The 20,385-nt window shown below is 38.7% G+C and overlaps 1 protein-coding gene across 3 annotated transcripts; it reads right to left on the bottom strand.

The window, feature by feature from the left end:
- Positions 1 to 1,668: 1,668 nt before the first annotated feature.
- Positions 1,669 to 19,148, bottom strand: LOC117289223 (alanine--tRNA ligase, cytoplasmic-like). 3 transcript variants are annotated; one of them, XM_033770238.1, is made up of 21 exons: positions 19,017 to 19,148; positions 17,708 to 17,874; positions 16,775 to 16,963; positions 16,046 to 16,191; positions 15,319 to 15,513; positions 14,416 to 14,560; positions 13,606 to 13,751; positions 12,949 to 13,057; positions 11,785 to 11,938; positions 11,123 to 11,247; positions 10,463 to 10,610; positions 9,722 to 9,891; positions 9,128 to 9,256; positions 8,640 to 8,777; positions 7,640 to 7,780; positions 6,309 to 6,421; positions 5,857 to 5,965; positions 5,284 to 5,400; positions 4,552 to 4,671; positions 3,781 to 3,981; positions 2,857 to 3,033 (listed from the first exon to the last, which is right to left on the bottom strand). In XM_033770238.1, exons 2-21 carry the CDS (start codon positions 17,858 to 17,860, stop codon positions 2,857 to 2,859), a joined length of 2,925 nt encoding a protein of 974 aa, XP_033626129.1. In that variant the 5' UTR covers positions 17,861 to 17,874; positions 19,017 to 19,148. The 3 variants fall into 3 exon arrangements, with proteins under 3 accessions (XP_033626131.1, XP_033626129.1, XP_033626130.1); XM_033770239.1 differs by having other exon boundaries at positions 17,708 to 17,869; XM_033770240.1 differs by lacking the exon at positions 19,017 to 19,148 and having other exon boundaries at positions 1,669 to 3,033; positions 17,708 to 17,860.
- Between the last annotated feature and the right edge of the window lie 1,237 nt (positions 19,149 to 20,385).

The raw sequence follows: 20,385 nt of genomic DNA, 5'->3' as shown, positions 1-20,385 counted from the left end.
AGTCTAGCATTTTTACAAATTTTTGCAAAATATTGAAAAAAAATCACAAGGGGTTAGTCCAGCAGTTTTATCATTTTTTTGCCAAATATTTAAATAAAATCACAAGGAGTAAGTCCAGCATTTTTATCAAATTTTTGAGGAAGGTATTGGAAAATAACAAGGGTTAAGTTCAGCATTTTTATCAATGTTTTGAAAAATGTTGAAAAAAATCACAAGGGGTAAGTCCAGCATTCATTTCAAAATGTTGCCAATTATTATTGAAAAAATCACAAGGGGTAAACTCAGCATTTTCACCAAATTTTTGCCAAGTATTTTAACAAAATCACAAGGAGTAAGTCCGCATTTTTATCAAATTTTAGAGCAAAGTGTTGAAAAATTACAAGGGGAAAGTTCAGCATTTTTTTATCAAATTCTTGCAAAATATTGAAAAAGTCACAAGGGTTAGTCCAGCATTGTTATGAATTTTTTTCCAAAAATTAAAAAAAAAAACCATGAGGAGTAAATCCAGCATTTTTATCAAATTTTTGAGCAGCGTATTGAAAAATTACAACGGGTAAGTCCAGCATTTTTATCAAATTTGTGAAAAATATTGAACAAATCAAACATTGAACGAATCCACCATTTTAATCAAATTTTTGCCAAAATATTGGAAAAAATCACAATGGGGGTTTGTCCAGCATTTTTATCAAATTTTAGACAAATATTGAAAAAAGCACAAGGGTTGGGCTCAGCATTTTTGCTCTTAAACGACGCAGTAGGCTTAGGCACTACTGATGCTATTTCTTTTTAACAAGGCACTGTGGGTCAATTAGCTATAGTTTTGGAAAACTATATTTTTGACAAAAAGTGACATACATTTTTCTATCAAATTTGAGACAGTTGATAGTTTCAATTTTATGCTCAAAGAATATGCAGTATACTTGACATAAGTCTTTTATTTTGTGACAATAAATCTGAAAGATAAAATACATAATTGCAGAATCGCAAACTGGATTTTTTTTTTTTCATTTATAAAGTTGTAATTTTATTCTTCTGTGGTATACATTTGTTATCCGTCTTTGACAATAAACGTACTTTTTATTATTTGGTAAAATAAACTCCTAAATTAACGCGCATGTACACATGCATGTACACATTCATGTACTGTATGGTGAACACTTGGTTATTGACCATGTTTTAAGATGCTATGTAAGATTTTTGGCCCCAAACATTAAAAAATAAATTTTTTTGAGTGAATGGTATTTCAAAGAGTATCACCCGCTCTAACGAAAAAAAGTTAAACTTTTACTTTTAACGGTCAGGAACCATGACAAAAACTTAAAACGTTTCTTATAAAACACATAAGAATTGGTCCCGACAAAAACTAATTTTGAGCGATTTATTTCAATGCTACTAATAATTGGCAGACTTTTTCGAGCAATGGCTCAAATGAAAGCTTGTAACTTTCTCGACCCCCATCAAAATACCTATTGAATTTTAAATCAAAATTTTGGGGGTAAAATCGGCCAAAAATCTGACATAGCATCTTTAACGACAATACAGGTTTGTACAAAGCCTGTAAAGGTTAAAAGTATTTTTTGTTAAATTGATATTTTGTTCCCTCATAAAATACTTATTCCCTGGAACAGAAATGTGCGTGATTAAATTGACGGGAATAAAGGTTCTTTCATATTACAACCACACACTTACATGTAAGTGCATTACATATCCTATTAAACACATTTATTAGTTATAAATACCACTAGCAATTGATGCCTTAGAACTTGAACAGGAAAAACAAAACTTAAATAAGGAGAAAAATAGACTTCAAATGAGTTTTAAAAAGTCATATGGAAGGCATCACTTAAGGCTGTTGTAGCAATTGGCTGCACTATAGGCTTGCCCAGTTGCTCGCTTAAATTTGAGAGCGAATTTAGTTTCACGAAAGTCCTAGATTATTAAGTACTTTTTGCATCGATATCATAGATCCTCTTGGTTGGTGAGCATTTTTCAAAAGCTAATTCTAGTTTCTCATCAAATAATTAATCTTAGAAAACATTATTGTGAAATGTTTTATTTGAAATAAAAGAAAAAAGCTTGTTTTACAAAAATCATTGAAATATTATGTTTTCATCAATTCATGAGTATACATTGTAATATTTAAGGTACTTTATCAAGACTTTCATAAATATTTCAATCAAATAGTGGTGTGGAGCATTTCATGATCCATCTCAACTATTAGATCTCCAACAAAGGGATTAATCAAAGGTCATTGCCGACTTCAAACAGACGAAGTATTTTGAATTTCTGGTTTTCACCATTTCGCAAATAATCTTCCATTTTTCAATTTCAACAATATCTTCCACCTGACCTCAATATCCTGTCTATTGGATATTCAAATTTGGTTACTCTATTTCATCAATTCGAATTCTAGATTACTGTTCACCTTGCATATTTATATATTTCAAACAAAAAAGAAGGAACAAATTTTCCATCCCACCAAAAAATTTCATGAATTGTTAACTCTGATCTCTTTTCCACAAAACAAGTTTTCAGTTATTTGGTCGTAAAGTTTGTTGTATTACCCTACACCCTTGAGTGATAAGCACTGTTAACTTAATACATTCTGGAATCTTGCAGAACGAATTCCACACGCAAATTACTCGAGTTGGATTTAAACCCACGTCCACCGCGGATATCATAACAACTAGACCACTGAGTATGCCCAGTGACCAGAGGCCAGTTCGAATCCTGCAGTAGTTACTGCAAACAATTTAGTAGACGTCATAATTGCATCAGGGATAAAGAACAATGTTCTGGTTTTATTGTACACTGAGTATACTCTTGACGTTAGACGAGCTAAACTAAAACATCTCATTAACTAGCGAGCTTGAGCTGAGCGAACTCCTTAGCCAGTCGTACAGCCTCCTCGATGCCATCAACGCGGTCACCGGTGGCCTGTGCAGATAGCTCCTTGCCGCCTCCCTTCCCGTTGATGACCTCGGTGACCTGCTTGACCCACTCGTTGGCCTTCAGACCCTTGCTGACCACATCCTAAGGGAGAAGCAGACAGAAGGGTGACTACTGCTCATAGCTCGTAGCGAGTGACACGTAATGAAGAAATTGGCATCTAATTTATAAGGAAACTCTATCTATATTTTGTGATAGTTCGATTAAAGGGATTGTGTATATATATTTAGTTTGCGGTAACACAATGTGTGTATCTACTTGCCAGGTAGAGTGTGTTCTCTGGAGAACTAACTGTCTTGCCATACTTTCCACTACCGCGGAGTAGATTTTTATTGGATTTTTTCGGAGACTTCTCAGTTCGGAAAAGCACTTTCCTACTGTTTAACTACTACCTGGGCGGAAGGTAGAAAATTGGCTGGGACTATTACATTAGCTTATAATAGGATCCTTCTTAACTGCACTACCAAGGAGCGAGTTGTTAATTGGTCTCAACATTTTGACTGGCTTGCTCTAGTCATCTTCAGGAGACTTCAGTTTGGTAATTGGAACCCTTATATATACCACAAAATTTCACTTCAAAAGGTGGTAGCGTTTTTATGATATTGCCAAAAATCTTGATCGGTTTTGTCCACGCAGGAAGAATAATCCACAATTGGAACATACAATCTGAGAAACGTTTCATGCAGAGCTTGTAAGATTGGAATGTGTTTGAATTTCCTTTCTCTAAAAACCACCTCTCAAAATCAAAAGCTGCAGTGCGTATTGGTCATTTTTTGGGGAGTAAGTACCAAGGGTTTTAATGTATATATCTACGCTTTAAACTTTTCTTACCTTGGGAACTTGAGCCATGCAAAGAATCTTCCCGATCTCGTTGTCAACGCTAAACAAGATGGCTGGCGTGTTCGGTAAGCCGGACTTGAATTCCTTGAGGGCGCCGTCCAAAGCTTTCGCTGGTGCACCTGCCACCATCTTGGCCACCACGAATAGCACATCGGGAGAATCTACAATCATCTGCTTGGCAGCTTCCTTTGCCTGATAGAAAAATTAAGAAAATTTTCCGTCATTTGTTGTTGAATAAAATTGGTGAATAGAAGACCATTGAACGTTAGTTGGAAGCAGACTTACCAGGTAAACTTTGTTTGAGCATGTGCACATTACCAAACTCAAAATGGATTTACCTGGCAAGTCTGCTGCCACCTAGCATCCTACTCTGGCTCTACTCTGTTTTAAAGGCATAGTGTTTTCACCTTGGGCCAATTTCTTAGAGCTGCTTAATGGCCTTTTATGTGCTTACTGCATGACTTTACATTTCACAGTGCTGCCAACCATAAGCTCACAAGAAGGCATACTAATTTTCCAGTGTTAAATTAGGCCAATGAATGACGTACAATGCAAATTCATGGTGAACGCGCAAGCTGGCTGCCCAGTTTACTTGCTTACCTGTGAAATTAAAGAGACAAATAGAATTACATTCAAACATATAAGGGAAATAGTTTCCACATTCTGGGAGATTTTCTAAATTTGTTCATCAGAATACATTTTCAGGGAAATTTCTCTAGAAATTTTCTGTCAAAAATACAGGGATATTGCGCAAGTACTTACAGTTTGAACCAAAGCAGCTTTGCGTGCTTTATCCATGTCATCCATGATCTTCTTCAATTCTTTCAGTCGGATACGTAGCTCGTCTTTCTTCCATTGCTGTACGATGGCGATGTTCAAATCCTGCATATTAAGGAGAAAAAAAATTATTTCTTAGCTTTTTTCCCCATCAAACAAAACACACCAGTCAAACATGGTCATCTGTGGCGTGTTGTGGCCGAGCGATCTAGTTCACAGCTCTGGTGTTGTCAGGAGGAAACCGAGGGTTTAATTTCTTGTCGTGATTCTTGTGCCCTTGAGTAGGGCACTGAACCATAATTGCACACAAAAGAGCACAGTGCACCTACGAAAAGAGAAGGGGTTCGCCCTGATTTGAATAATGTGTCATAATGTGCCACAGCACCTTGTGAACCATCACATGGTGCTTTGTAAAGGGTATCATACTCCAAAATTGTAGCTCCACACACCTTGCAGGAAAAATACTGAATGTTTGAGCGCCATTGAGTGTCAGATTTGAGCGCTATTATAAGAAGCCACTATTTAATAGATACTATTTTTATAAAAAACTTGTTTTACCCTTATAACGATTTGCATAATGCACTGTAAACACAGTACCTTCCCGGGTTCTGTGAACAAAAAAAATCCACAGGCAAATCAGTTGGATGGGATTTGAACCAATGACCCACTACTGTTATTATTATTATTATTACTACTAAATGAAACAAGAACACTTACATCGCCCAACTCAACCACTTTTCTTGTGAGAAGTTTCTGGTTGTTCTGGCCGTTATCTTGGATTTCCTTGGCAAGCTTCTCGATTGAGCTCTCCATAGTTTTGCCTCGACTGATGGCCTGAAAAGAATGAAGAGGTGGAAACTGATTTAATAAAGGACGCGTGAGAGACTCATAAAAAAACACCTAAACAAGAACAAAACTTTGGAGAAAAAGAATGCGTTGCAAGTGACTCAACAGAAAACTTGCTAGAATGGTACAACCTTGTTAAACTTTTTATTTGTTAAATTTGTTATAAGACACCAACCATGTCTGCTTTCCAATGTCTCCTATGTTAACATACATGTAGCACCCCAAACTCTAATTTCATGTTTGTTTATTTTTTGGGAAATTTTTACTGACAGAATAGTCTTGGCACTTTGTGATGAAAAACCAGAAACTAATGGTCTCTGCAGAAATAATGTCAAGGGCAAGCCCAAATTCTTTTTTCAACCATACCAATTTGTTACACTTTTAAATGTTGTGCGCATAAGTTTTCCTCAAAATAAAATTTGCAGAGATATATACAATGTTTACCTTATCAGCATCCTCTCCCGTGATTGCAACAATACGTCGTATTCCTTTAGCAATGGCCTCTTCAGTGGTGATTACAAAGCTGCCGATGTGCCCACTGTTCTGCAAATGTCTGTAGAAAATACAAAACAAAATTTAATACTCAGCTCTTGTCTCACATACTCTTTCAAAATGGCTCCTTATCTTAATGACTATTGTATCACCATGTGAGATTTTACAAGGCAACTTTTGGGGCAGTCTGGTTTGCGCAGTATCTTTCCTCGCCTTCCACCTGGCCTTCCACCTCGCTCCAGCCAAACCTCAACATTTAGGTCCAGAATGCCCCAAAGTTCTGGTAAAGACCTTTAGAGAACCCTACCTTCTACCTCATATGGTAGTAACGTTATTTGAGAAAAACCTTTCGAGAACCCCACATTGTATTTCATACATCATTATCATAATCTATGAAACCTTACGTGCCACCGCAGAACTCCACAGAGGTCTTAGAGCCAGCGGGTCCAGTAGGGTCGGCCACTAAGTCTTCAACTGGAACTCCAACGGACACCACACGTACTGGATCAGGATACACCTTTACTCAATGAAAAAACAAAGGTTTGTCAAAAGCTTAAAGCCATTGGACACTTTCGGTACAGAATTTGTTTTTACAAATAACTTACAGGGTTTACAGAAGGTAATGGTGAAAGACTTCTCTTGAAATATTATTCCACGAAATGCTTTACTTTTTGAGAAAACATTAAAACAATTTCATTACGAATTTATTTTAAACAAATGTCATGACACGGCGAAACGTGCGGAAACAAGGGTGGGTTTTCCCATTATTTTCTCCCGACTCCGATGACCGATTTAGCCTAAATTTTCACAGGTTTTATATTTTAGATATAAGTTGTGATACACGAAGTGTGGGCCTTGGACAATACTGTTTACAGGAAGTGTCCAATGGCTTTGAATCAAATATATGAATAATAGTTATAGCATTTGTACAGTGCCATCTATCCACATAAAATAGTAACTGGCATGACGTTTCGACCCTAGAAGAGTCTTGTTTGAAGGCTGAACAATTATATATATATAGTAAGACTGACTGAAAGGCTAGTAAGAGGTGTCTTTGTTACATGTACATGTACTTCCATGTTTTTACAGGGGTGTTTCCGTTCTTTTCTGACATTTTCAAATCACAATTTCAATCACAACGTCATTAGATTTCAACAAATATGCAGTTTTACATTTAATATGTAAAATTCAAGGCACTTTTGATCGAATATCATTAGAGTAAGAAATGAACCAATCCATCCCCTTACAAAAATGTACTGACAGACCCTTTTTTTCAGGATGATGTCATCGGATGATTTTGATGTTGACAAATTTTGCAATTGAAGGTTATCAAATACAACTGCAATTTACACCATTTTAACATGAAGTTAGAGATTTGAAATTCTGACTCCACTCATGAGGACTCTATCTATTGGAAATGAGCTTATCACAAAGTTGAATTTGAAATTTCCCTCGTTCTTTAAGACCTACTTCAAGAAAGTACTGAGTAATACAGGGCTAACACACAGCGATGCAAGGGCGAGACCCAAATTTATATTCTTTATCCCCGATGCAAATTTAACATCTATTAAATCATTGCGGTACCCACTGCTGAAAATACAGGGTCCGAACTGCCTCTAGCTACCGGGCAACCTCAGCGGTCTTTAGGTAAGACATCTGCTCTAGAACCGAATCTCACCCGAATTATATGCCTTTGATTGGTGTAAGGGTAAAACCAAAATTAATATTGACCTACCTCGTCGAATACGGCACGTAGACCCTGAATGGCCTTGGCCTGTGCCAGTGGAGTGTTCATGGTGTAGATCTTATCAGCTTTAGCTACGACTTCATTGGCGATACGCTCCGTCTCCTTCACTTGCTTGGATGTCATGGCGCCCTGAGGAGATGAGATCAACAAGAGAGGATGGTTTGAAGGAGTGCATAAAAGAAGAGGGCTAAGTTTCACAGCCAAGGCTAATCTTAAAGGGGCACATTGCCTCTGGATTGGGTACTTCGGGCTATAAAATCTTATCAAATCTTATGAAATGAATACGGTTGGAAAGATAAGTCGAATAAGGATTCATATAAATATCCCTAGAAATTAGGTTGTTTTTAGTACTTGCGCTGTCTGTTGTTTTGTTGAAACAAGTTTTTGAGTGTTCAAACTGGCAGATATTCCGCTGGTTGTACCAAGGACGAAGCAATAATGGTTTTGCTTGAGGACAGTGTTTTGCCAAATTATTTTTATCTTATCATTGCAATGCAGATGATATCCAACTATATGTGTCAGTTGACCCGCAACAACATCAAGTCAATCTAGCTATTCATTAGATGGAATTATGCATTGAAGGAGTGTCAAGACCAGGGCTCAATTTCATAGAGCTGCTAAGCACACAAATTTGCACAGCATGAAACTTCTTCCTTGATAAAAACAGGATTACCAACCAAATATTGCTTGTTACTGGTATTCAGCTGTTGTTTGCTCATCCTGAAAATCACGTGGAAATTTGGTTGGTAATCCTGTTTTTATCAAGGAAGAGAAATTTCATGCTAAGCAAATTTTTGTGCTTAGTGGCTCTATGAAATTGGGCCCAGGACTTGAATCCACACTTTGCTGATCAGAAACACCAGGGTTCATGTCCAGTGCACTTGGCTGCTCGGCCACAACATGCGACTATCTTCACAACACTTTAGTCTCTGACACGGGTCAATAAACCTATTATCACTAATTACGTTCTGGACGTTGAGGTACTCACCTTAGCAGTGAAGTCAAAACGTAGCCTGTCTGGCGCCACCAATGATCCTTTCTGGTCAGCCTCCCCGAGTACCTGGCGCAGGGCAAAGTTCAAAACGTGTGTTCCGGTGTGGTTGTTCATGACGGGCCTCCGCCGTACCTGAAACATTACAATAAATCATTTCTGGTGATCAACACTAAAACTTGACTTGGGTCTGAGTTTCACACCCATTAGTTCCTCAAAGCATTGATGACAAAACAACGGAGACTATACTAGCCCGAAATCAAGTTGGACAGAAAGGTTTTCATTAAAAAAAACAATTTAAAAAAATTGCAGGTTTTCACAGGTTAGTTTTATGGTATATATCTACAACTATAGGATTGAAACAAGTAGGGGGTTCCAGTAACCAAATGTATACAAAGAGCTCATTATTATGTGGCTAATGCTAAAAAGGTAGCATTTGTATGCACGGATTTACAAATACTTCCATGGTCCCCTGGAAAATGTACCTCATCAATTGCAAGTTTCAGCCGGTCCCCGACCTTGATAGAGCCATCAGCATCCACAGTAGACACCTTCCCGATGTGAAGGCAATAGCCACCTTTGACCTGAGCATTGGTAACCCTGAACTCAATATCCTGTAACAGATGGAAAACAGCTGGTAAGTGAGAGAGTGAACCAGGGAATATTAGTTGAGCAACACAGGACAAGTTCTTAGACTAACTAATTACATAAAATACAGATAAAGCTTTCAGAGCAACAACAACTTTGATTTGACTATTTTCAAACATTGAGTTTTGCATTCACAAGATCAAAAATAATTGTTTTACTCATTTCACAAAATTTAATGCGGCTCTGAGAGTGGGTTTGTTGACCTAACCACAAATTACTACCTGGATCCAATTTCATAGATTTCATAGAAGAAGATATTGCTTAAGAATTAGAATTGAGCAGGCTACCTGTCACAAAATGTACACGTGACATAGTAGTTTGGCTGGTAACCTTGTTCTGGTAAGCAAAGTTTTGTTGCGCTTAGCTACATTTTGTGCTTAAGCAGCTTTATGAAATTTGATCCTGAATTAGTCTCTGCTCAAGTCACTTACAGCATTGTCTTCTTTTTCCATAAAGCCCTCGTCGTATATCTGCCCTCCAGACTCTGCGTAGAAACACGTCTGGTCCAGTAGAATACCGCACTCCTCGCCACCACGGACTTCCTCAACAAACTGACGGTCCTTACGCAGCGCGATGACGGTACCGACACAAGACTCAAACTCTGCAAACAAATTTTGGAAATATTATTTTAAAACAAACGACTGCAAAGCTCACCAGCTAGTAAAGGGAGGGTATATGTTTACAATTAATAATAATCAATTTTTTTATAGCGCTTTATCATAGCCCGAAGTGCGTATCAAAGTGCTCCTGACATTATTACCCCTGGCCACTGGGCCACATATTTAATTTCTTAAACCATCTCCCTGGGATACAGTCGGTGCTACGAGTTCCCTCGCTCCAAGCTAATCATTCACCTAAACCATCTCTGCCCTCACAGGTACCTAATTTACCCCCGGGGGGAAAGAAGCTTTTGGTTGAGCGTCTTGCTCAAGAACACAAGTGTCATGACTGGAATTCGAACCCAAATCCCAATGAACCACCAGAACATGAGTCCGATGCTCTTATCCGCTCGACCACGACACCCCCGCAATTGTTGGCAAAACAAACTTTTGGTTAGAGGCCTACAGCAGCTTTCAAATGTATAAAGAATCTTGAGAACATTTCACTTAAAAGTAATATAGTTATGTAAAACGATATAAGTTTCTATGCCCTAGGTAGGCTCTACGACTTACGGTAGTTTCCCTTAGCGTCACTTGTGTAGTTGTACTTGACTTTGTCGTTAGTTGGAGGTACTTTTTTCTTCTCTTGTAGCTCGTTAATGGCGTGGACATCAAGACTGATGGTGTTGTCAACTCCGGACCCTTTACCTTGAGACAAGATCTGAGAACAAAGTTGGAATGATAACAAATGTAGAATGTCATACATCAGCACGGCTCAAATTCTGGGGGAAATCCGCAAGACCACAGGGCTTGATGCTTGGAATTTTTACAGGACCAGATTCAAAAGTGTAAAGAAATTTTAAAAAAAGTATAAAAATAAAAATTATGCAGTTTCAACATATAAACATTTTTAATGTTGTTGTTGCGTTTGTCATGTGTTGGTGTTTTTTTTCTTCTTCTTTTTGAAGACTGCTCTCATTTGCCTTACAACAGCTAAAGGCCGATCGGCTTTTGACTGGCATCTGCTAAACTAAGTTATGGACATAGTAGGGAGACAACCAATATTAGGGTCAGAAAGCTCAATTGGAGAGTGCTTGCACGTTAATCCGGAGGAAGTTCTGCTGCAGTCAAACTTTCTTTGCTCCACCAAAACTTAATGTAAAATGGTAAAAATTCAAGTCCTAAGAAACAAATTTCCTATACAAATTTAAATATTCCGCTTTAGTGGCTTACCTGAGCACCCTTCTTTTGTTCCTCGTACCCAGCCATGTCTATTGTCATTCCCTTCTCTTCCATCATTAGTGAAGTCAAATCAACTGGGAAACCATAGGTGTCGTACAGACGCCATGCACAATGCCCTAAAATAATAATAATAATACGTAGAACGAGTAATCAGGCAGAGGAGACTGTATAACATATTGTTAGCGAGTGTAGTAAGTTGGCCCAGACAGAGTACAAAGGAAGACAAGACAAATTGGCCAAGGTGATTTACTGGGATCTGTGCGAAAAATGGGGTGTCCAAATGACTGCGAAAAGGTACGACCATATTCCGGTGTCAAGACAGCAACTGAAACCAACACTTTGCTGACTAGAAACACCAGAGCTTGAGTCCGGTGCACTTGACTGCTTGGCTATGACATGCCATAATCAGTAATGAAGAAATGTGCAGAAATCAACTGGATTTCATAGATAACTTGAATTTCTTGCTATTATATCTAAAATAAATTTCACAAAAATCAACAAGGAAAACCTGCTATCAAGACCTTATCTACATGTATAAGCTGTTGCCAGCTGGGTGTTCATATCCCCCTGTGAGGGTTTGTTAAGTTGCCTTGATGGAAAGACCATCTTAACAAATCAACAAACAAGCAATGTGTTTAGACACGTCATTGTACCTGGCAGCACTTTAACATCTGGTCCCAGCTTGTTGATGGTTCGCTCAAGCACACGGCGCCCTCTGGAGAGCGTCTGGAGAAACTGCGCTTCCTCTTCGTTGATGATATCCATGACGAGTTGGGGATCTTTGGTGGTCTCTGGGAAGGCATCTCCCTGCAGAATGATGGGAGGGAGAAAAAAATGGTTGAACCTTCGGGGTCATTTACAGGTTTTCACAAGGGTACAAACCAACCACTTTTTTAATCCACCTACATCCTCCTGAAAGTGCACAAAGAAAACCTTAGATTTTTCTTCAAAGAGGTACTTGAATGGGTATTAAATGCATAGATACAAGAAAACAAGAAAAAAATACACATCTTTACTGCATAAGAGAAAGTTGAATGTGAAATACATGCAAACCCTATATGATCAAACATACAAGAAATATATAAAAAACACATCTTAAGCAGATATATAATACTGTGATTTCCTGAACACAAGACGGAGCAGCTTATCTGGCTTTCAAATGGTCAAAAACAAAACAAAACCCCAGCTTATCTATCTATCCTAGTTCACTGGAAGCCCAAGCCAAGCCCAACTCCCAGTTAATCTCCAAGACAGTACTTAAGCAGCATCCAGCAACAGAGTCCAGCATCCTCCAGAAGACGATCAGAGCATACTGATCGAAAAAATTGAGTTGTTAACCACCGGTTCTTTTCAGAACCAACACTGGACACAATTGGTAATTGTCAAAGACCAGTCTTCTCACTTGCTGTATCTCAACATATGCATGAAATAACAAACCTGTGAAAATGTGAGCTCTATCGGTCGTCGAAGTTTCGAGATAATAATGAAAGAAAAAACACCCTTGTCACACAAAGTTGTGTGCTTTCAGATGCTTGATTTTGAGACCTCAAATTCTCAATCTGAGGTCTTGAAATCAAATTCGTGGAAAAATACTTCTTTCTCGAAAACTACGTCACTTCAGAGAGAGCCATTTCTCACAATGTTTTATACTATCAACCTATCCCCATTGCTTGTTACCAAGTATGGTTTTATGCTAATAATTATTTTGAGTAATTACCAATAGTGTCCACTGCCTTTAAAGAGGTTTTACACATGGTGCTACTGCAAACCTCTTCTGAAAGACCAATAAAAAAGCATACACAAGTTACTACACCTACCAAAATGTCAACGACCACATTGACAAGGCTGGCAAAGAATCCTGGCTTGGCTTTGAGCTTCTCCGCTGCGAAGCGAATACCCCTGCGGAGAATGCGTCTCAGGACATAGCTAAATGGAGAACAAACAAGCAATGAGAATGAGGTAAATAAACAGAACAATGCACAACCTCCTTCAACAGTTTGATGGAAAACCGTCTTGTTCAATTGTTTTTTCTTTCTCAAAACACCGGGCCAACCCCTTCTCTTTACAATAAGTGCACTGGGTTATTTTACGTGCATTACACAAAACACGGGACCATCCAAAGGACGCAGCAATAATGGTAAAGTGTCTTCCTCAAGGACCAAGGTAACATGACTGGGACTCGAACCCACACTTTGCTTATCAGAAACACCAGAGTAAGTTTGGTTTTATTATTGGCTCAGCCGTGACACATCACAAAACTGAACTCCACATTGGAGCCCCACCTTGGAGCCCCTCTTAGAATATATTACACTCAGAAACAATTAGAACTAGAACTCACACTCTGCTAATCAGAACCGCAGAGCTCGAGTTCGGTGCTCTTATCCGCTCTGTCATGACACCCCACAAAACTGAATTCCACCTTGAAGCCCGTCTTGAAAAATACTACACTCAGTTACAAGTAGCAGTGTACCTACCCTCTTCCAACATTATCAGGTCGACCTCCATCAGAGAGAGCAATGGTCAGTGTGCGGATATGATCAGCAACAACTCGATACGCCATGTCTACACCATCGGTGTCCTCAGCACCCAACTTACCAGTGTATGGTCGGGTTCCAGTTGCCTATTAATAAAAAATAAAAAATTTATTTTCCAAACTGCTTACCATCCAAAAGGATAAGGTAATAAATGCAAAAAATAGTTAACGGCCTGAGGTTTCAACCCTAGCAGAGAGTCTCTCTCGAAGGCTTAATGAACAACATTTTGAAGAATTAAAAAGTAATATAAGGTTTCACTGTTTATATTCATTTTGCAAAGGGCACTACAATTGGAAAATCTGGAGGGGCACCATGAAGGCCAATAATAATAATATAATAATTTGGGGGGCTAATCGTCCTTACTCGCAGCTAAGAGCTGAATTGCGAAAGACGCGGCTACAACGTGTTCGAGAAGCAGGCATGCAAGGGCGCATTCAGCTGCCAGCCACATCAACCCATTATGACCACGGAGCACAGCCAAGATCGAAAGTGTTTGATTTTTTCCTGAGGGAGGAGAACCGGATAGTCTGGAAAACCCTCGCGGCACAGCAGAGAACCAACGCACAACTCAACTCACATATGGCCCCGACCGGGAATCGCACCGGGGTCACCTTGGTGAGAGGCGAGCGCTTTACGCACAAGCCAACCGTGCCACCCTAAAATACCAGGGGCATCGGTGGCCATGGCCTGTGTGTAATTCCAGGCCTGCTCTGGGAAAGTTGCCAAACTGGGTTTAGGGGTTACTCTTACCTGTTGAACAGCATCAAAGAAAGGCGAGAAGAGATCGGTGTCGTAGTTGGAGTCCTTGTCATGTATGACAGAGAGGATACGCTCCAGTCCCATGCCAGTGTCACAGTTCTTCTTGGGCAGCAACCTCAATGATCCATCTTGCTCCCTAGTGTTACACAGATATTCAAACATAACTTTCAATTATTGGGACAATTCCACTTATTTTACGTTCACTACACAGACCAATAGTCTACATTTCCATAATTACATCTACCTAGTTGTTGCAACAACTACAATTAGAGACAGACAAAATTTCCCAGGCACAGCAAGAACTGTGTACAGTGTTATTCAATTTTAGAAGCCACATGCAAGAGCCCCCATGCGCAACACAAAACTTAAAAAAATGTAATGACATTTATAAAGCAATTCGGTACAAATTTGGCATTCAGACCATTCAACCCCATGGTCTGAACATCCAAGAAGGAAACGATTAATAAACCTTTTGTTTTGCCATCTCCCTTTTCCCCACAGATTTTCCCCTTTTAGCCTGCACCTCATTCACTAATTAATTACTTTTTTTTCCCCACCTCGTCCCACCCTTGATATTGTCCTTTGTGTTTCCATCTTCTTACCGTCAAGCCAGTTGCTTCCCTTCAACCCCCCCCACTTTTGTCCCCTATTAGTTGTTTACCCCTTGCTTTTTTAGGCATGCTTTCTAACCCCATTCATGTATTTCCACTTCACTGCTTATGTTTCACTTAGTTACCTGTTTATGTTAGTTGTGTTGTCAATTAGCCTTCGAGAAAGTCTCTGCTTGGGTCGAAATGTCAGGCCATTAACTATTTTTTGCAAATATGTTATTGTTATTATTATTATTATTATTATTATTATTATTATTATTATTAAACAATGTTAGAATCAGACCTGTTGAACTGTGTGAACACCAAATTCCAGAGTTCCAGCACGTTGGGGTCGTCCATGTTGACGTACTCTGAAGCATCTCTGCCCCCTCCTACTCGATCGTAATGGATCTCAGTGCACGGTCCGCAGGGTCCGGTCGTCCCCATCTCCCAAAAGTTATCTTTCATGCCGAATGGCATGACTCGCTCTGTTGGCAGGCTAGAAGGGCAAACAGGAAACACATCAAAGTGTAAGATATGTTTGAAGTTTTGGATGGAGAGTATAATTAGGTTTGACTATTACTATACATTTTCCCGGCCATTTTCAGCAAGAATTTATTCAATTTCATTAACTTGCATTCAAATTCACACATTTTCCCCCCCCCAGGACTTTGGCTAATTCAACTCAGAGCTCAAATTCGGGGACATATCCACGGGGACATATCTAAGGCTTGGAGCTCAAATACTTTTATTGAACCAACAAAATTTAGTGCAAGACCACAATCAAAACGAACAGAAAATAAAGCATCTTCACAGTGTCACAACTAAACTGTATTTGATTTATCTCATTTGTCTTTATGGGTAATACTTTAAAAAAAAATAGACCACTGGATTTGTCAGATTGTAAGTTTACAAGCCCGATGATTAAAAAAACGCTGACTTGGGGCCTGTGGTCCAGTGCTGATTTCAAGTCCTGCCATTATTCACACACTATGCTTTCCGCACACTACACATCCCAAAACGATGCTTACCCAAGATCCAGCCAGATCTGTCTGGTTTCCAAGTCTGGTTCCAGACCTGCATCTTTGTCGCCACCGAAGTACGTGACGTAGAGCCGGTCAATGGGAAGCTTGTATACTTCTGTCATCAGATCCCACGACATCTTACAACACTCTAGCTGCGCACAGGTATAAAAGATTTAAAAAGTGCATCTTAAAATTTCTTCAGATTTAGAAATGTGTTAGCTAGCTTTTGGGGGAAATTCCCTCAAACAAATTTGCCCCAAATACATTTCAAAATTTAGTTCACTCACAGCCACTTGGGAAAACCATCAGATTATTTGATTCTTTTCATCAAATATAAATGTAGATATACACACTACAACTAACCTGTGAACATTTACTTTCAAAAGGTGGTAGCGTTATTGAGATATTGCAGAAAATCTGGACTGGTCTTGTCCCCCCAGGAAGACTAATCCGTAATTTGAGTACAAAATCTGGGAAGTATTTTATGCACAAATGTTTCTCAGATTAAAATATTTTGAACCCCTCTCTCTAAAACCACATTCCACTGTTCAAAGGGAATTGTTTCTCCAAATATTGTACCTTATCAACAGCTGCAGTGCTTCTTATCAAGTTTGTTTTTATGATCATTAATTTTTGGAGTAAATACCATAGGTTTACCCTTCCTCTATTGAGGCAATTTTATTAGTTGAGGTAGGTTGAAGTGAACGAAAGAATAAAACACTCAAGTAGACAAACCTTAAAGTAGTCTCCAAAGGACCACGTTCCCAGCATCTCAAAGAAGGTATGATGGTACGAGTCTTTGCCCACGTCGTCGAGATCGTTGTGTTTGCCCCCGGCACGGATACATTTCTGGCTGTTCACAACACGCTTCAGTCTTCCCATATCACTGTTTGGATCAACCGTTCCAGTGAAGATGGACTTGAACTGTAAAAGAAAAAATATACAGCTTTCAATTCAATTCAATTCAAAATTATATTTATTTCCATACTTCATGAAAAAAAAAGAGTACAAACAATGTTTTTTAAGGATTAACCAATAAGCAAAGCTATATAATGAGGGTGAGAAAAACATAAATAGAGTATGGAGGCATCATCTGGAAGCCGAGGCTTATGTAGGGATGCCTGGGAACAGACAATAAACGGGGACAAGAACGAACGGACAGAAAATTACAACAAAGACAGACATGATGAAGCCAACAATGATGAGAATACCAATTGCATAATAATAATAATACCAATAATAACAAAAATTATAAGAAATTGAGAAATAATAAAAAGGTGTTTGCCGACAACAAAAACAAAAGTAAAATGAGAGTGAGAAAGCAAACAATGTCAAATACCGTTTAATATGCTTAACCGTTTAATATGCATATACTCTCCTGTCCAACAGGCCCTTGCCACAAAACACCACAGGAGACTGTGGAGACCGAGTCCACAGTACACAAGCCATGGGGTTTCCACATAATACCAAAATTCGTTTTGACCAGACAAGAAACGAATAAAAAATTCTGCAAAATTTGCCATGCATTTTCAATCAAATTAATCAGGATTTTTCGTAACTGGCATTATGGACCCAAATTTGTTGATGTTTGGCCGAAGCACGATGTCAGATCAACCAAAATTTGCACGTATCTGCATGCACTTTGCTTGTATCGGCCCATTGATTTACCTGATTCATGCCAGCATTAGCAAAGAGTAGCGTTGGATCATCCAGAGGAATTGTGGAGCTGGATCGAACAAAGTCATGTTTGTAGACCGGATGATTGACATGAAAGTCTATAAACATCTGACGGACCTGCTGTGATGTTAGCGACGCATCCATGGTGAAAACCTGTACTATAGGAATATGCATTGTCAAAAAGTGAAATAAACTTTTGTACCCAAGATTTGAATTTGAAAAGCGTGAGGGGGCCTACTGTGCTTGTGGTAAAGTTTCGCGGATTGTGTAATTCCTATTAGGGATTATTCTCTCTTGAGGGAACATTCACATGAATATGCATTGTCAAAAAGTAAAAAATCTGTCCAGACCAAAAATGGCTCTTCCAGTGTTTATCATGTTTATATACAGTTTTCTTGACATAAAAACGACTAAGAATATTTCTACTCCCTCTGGACAGGATGCCAGTCCATATGGCAGGTTAATTCCAAGCTCTCACTGGTACCCATTTCTAATCCTGGGTGGAGAGAAGCAATTATGATGAAGTGCTTTGGTCAAGGACACAAGTGTCTAGACTAACATTTAACAGGTTAGGCTAGGGTAGGATTCGAACCATGGGCATGCATTCTATAAAACAAATGAGTCCACCGCTCTAATTTAGGTTGCTTCGCTCGGCCATAGCATATGACACCACACAATAATTAAATTATGCGTTGTTGATAAATTAATTTCTTGACAATATCACAGTAAATCACGGGAATCTAATTCATGTTTCCTAACAGGGATATATGAAACATGACAACCTGAACAAGTAAAGAAAAATTTACTAGAGCGGGATTTGAACCAAAGTCCAAAGACCTACGGCTACGCCCTACGGATTATGGTTATGCGCCTACACTCTCAATCAGATTCGAACTTGAAACTGAGCCGTTGTTAAGCTGAAGGCCATTGGTTTAACATGTTTAACTCCCACTCTAGTAAATTTTACTTATCATGAAATTTCGACAAGCTTGACATAGGCCTATGCCAAAATATTGACATCTTTATTATTTAATTAATTTATCAAAATTTTAATACTAATAATAGTTTAGTTAGTAGTAGTACTGGTACTGTGGTAGGGCCTATTAATTAGTATTATTATTATTAATATTATAATTATTATTTTATTTTTTATTATTTTTATTTAGGTCAAATTAATCCCAAAAAGCACGTTAACAAATGTCTACCCACATGATAGCTAAATAATCGTATTCGACAGTATTGAAATAAAGTCTTGATTAACTGACAAAAAAATGCTCGAAAAACATCATAACAAACTCACAATACGGCAGTCGGCAGGATCTAATGTTGTTGATGTGCAACAACTCAATGTGTGTCGGATTTACACGGTGTATTCATTGCAGATGCACTACGGACGTGTGAAGAAAATGACACATGTCTTCGCTCGAGCGATCATACGCTGGTCACCAAACTACTTCTCGTTTCTGAAACACACTCACCGAGTACCACTGAAGATGATGAAATAGAAAGTCTCGTCAAATCTCGCAAAGGTGGACGAGAAATTGAAATTTGCATCTGGTGAAACTTGCAACCAATGGACGTCAGGTCAGTGCTTTTATTCCCACTACTAAATAAAGTTCCTTTGGACGGACTTATTTTGTGACCGTGTGATTAGGCCTAATTTTCGGAGCGACCATACATGCTATGTTTGACTATATTGATTATGTAGAGTGTCACGGCCGAGTGGTTAAGACTAAGAGCATCGAATTCAAGTTCTGGTGCTAATTCACCGGAGTGTGGGTTCAAATCCCGGTCGTGACACTTGTGTCCTTGAGCAAGATACTTTACTATAATTGCTTCTCTTCACCCAGGGGTATAAATGGGTACCTGCGAGGGTAGAGGTTGATATTGTGAATGAAAAGCTTTCGGAGCGCCACGGCAGCTCGGGGCTGTATACTCCCTAATGGGAGCTGAGAAAGATTAAAGGGATGTTTATTGGCCCAATGACCAGGGGACTATATGTAAAGCGCATTGATACGGTTTATTGTGAAATGCGCTATATAAGAATTTGTTATTATTATTATTATTATTATTATTACAACCAAGTGCAGGGTAGAATCTGGGATATTTTGTGCATAGCCATAATTCAATTTTCTTGACTCCCTTGTTGTAATTGTTTTGTTGTTTCATGTTTGTTGATTGATTTGAAGAATGGTGTCACACGAACAGACAGTCTGCAGTAGACCCAGTATCGATTTTATCTGGCTGGGGTTTTTCTTTAACAATTGGTTCTATTTATTGTTATTTTGTGCGTGTTGATGTGAGTAGTTTCTTTGCTGCGACTATTTTAATTAAGACTTTTAAGTATTTATTTTGTATTTTGTAAAATTGACATTATTATCGATAGGCCTAAAAAAATACAAATTTGATTCGGCCTCTGGCAGGGGCAGGGCCGGCACTAATTTTAAAAACCGCCAGTCTTTAGTTAGGAACCTAATTATTATTTATAAGTTGTGCTCTTGTAACCCTTGTTTCTACACAAGACGTAGTGCACGTAGTGTTTACTTACTCCTAGAAATATTTCGGTTTCGTCCGGCTATCGATAGCCGGACGAAACCAAAATAGTTCTAGGAGTAGTGTTTACTGCAAACCAATCATACACTTATACCTACCTCATCATGCAATGCCTC

Source organism: Asterias rubens, chromosome 4 (genome assembly GCF_902459465.1).
Source record: "Asterias rubens chromosome 4, eAstRub1.3, whole genome shotgun sequence".
Taxonomy (NCBI): Eukaryota; Metazoa; Echinodermata; class Asteroidea; order Forcipulatida; family Asteriidae; genus Asterias; species Asterias rubens.
The sequence above is the reverse complement of the archived record's forward strand: the minus strand, read 5'-3'. Positions and strand labels throughout refer to the sequence as shown.

Bases quoted from the DNA above. Each gene is read 5' to 3' on its own strand.
- LOC117289223 (XM_033770238.1), bottom strand. From the start codon at position 17,860: ATGGATGCGTCGCTAACATCACAGCAGGTCCGTCAGATGTTTATAGAC. The intron at 13,752-14,415 runs GTAAGAGTAACC...TTTTATTAATAG, and splicing joins TCTTTGATGCTGTTCAACAG to GCAACTGGAACCCGACCATA. The intron at 9,892-10,462 runs GTAAGTCGTAGA...ATTTGTTTGCAG, and splicing joins TGACGCTAAGGGAAACTACC to AGTTTGAGTCTTGTGTCGGT.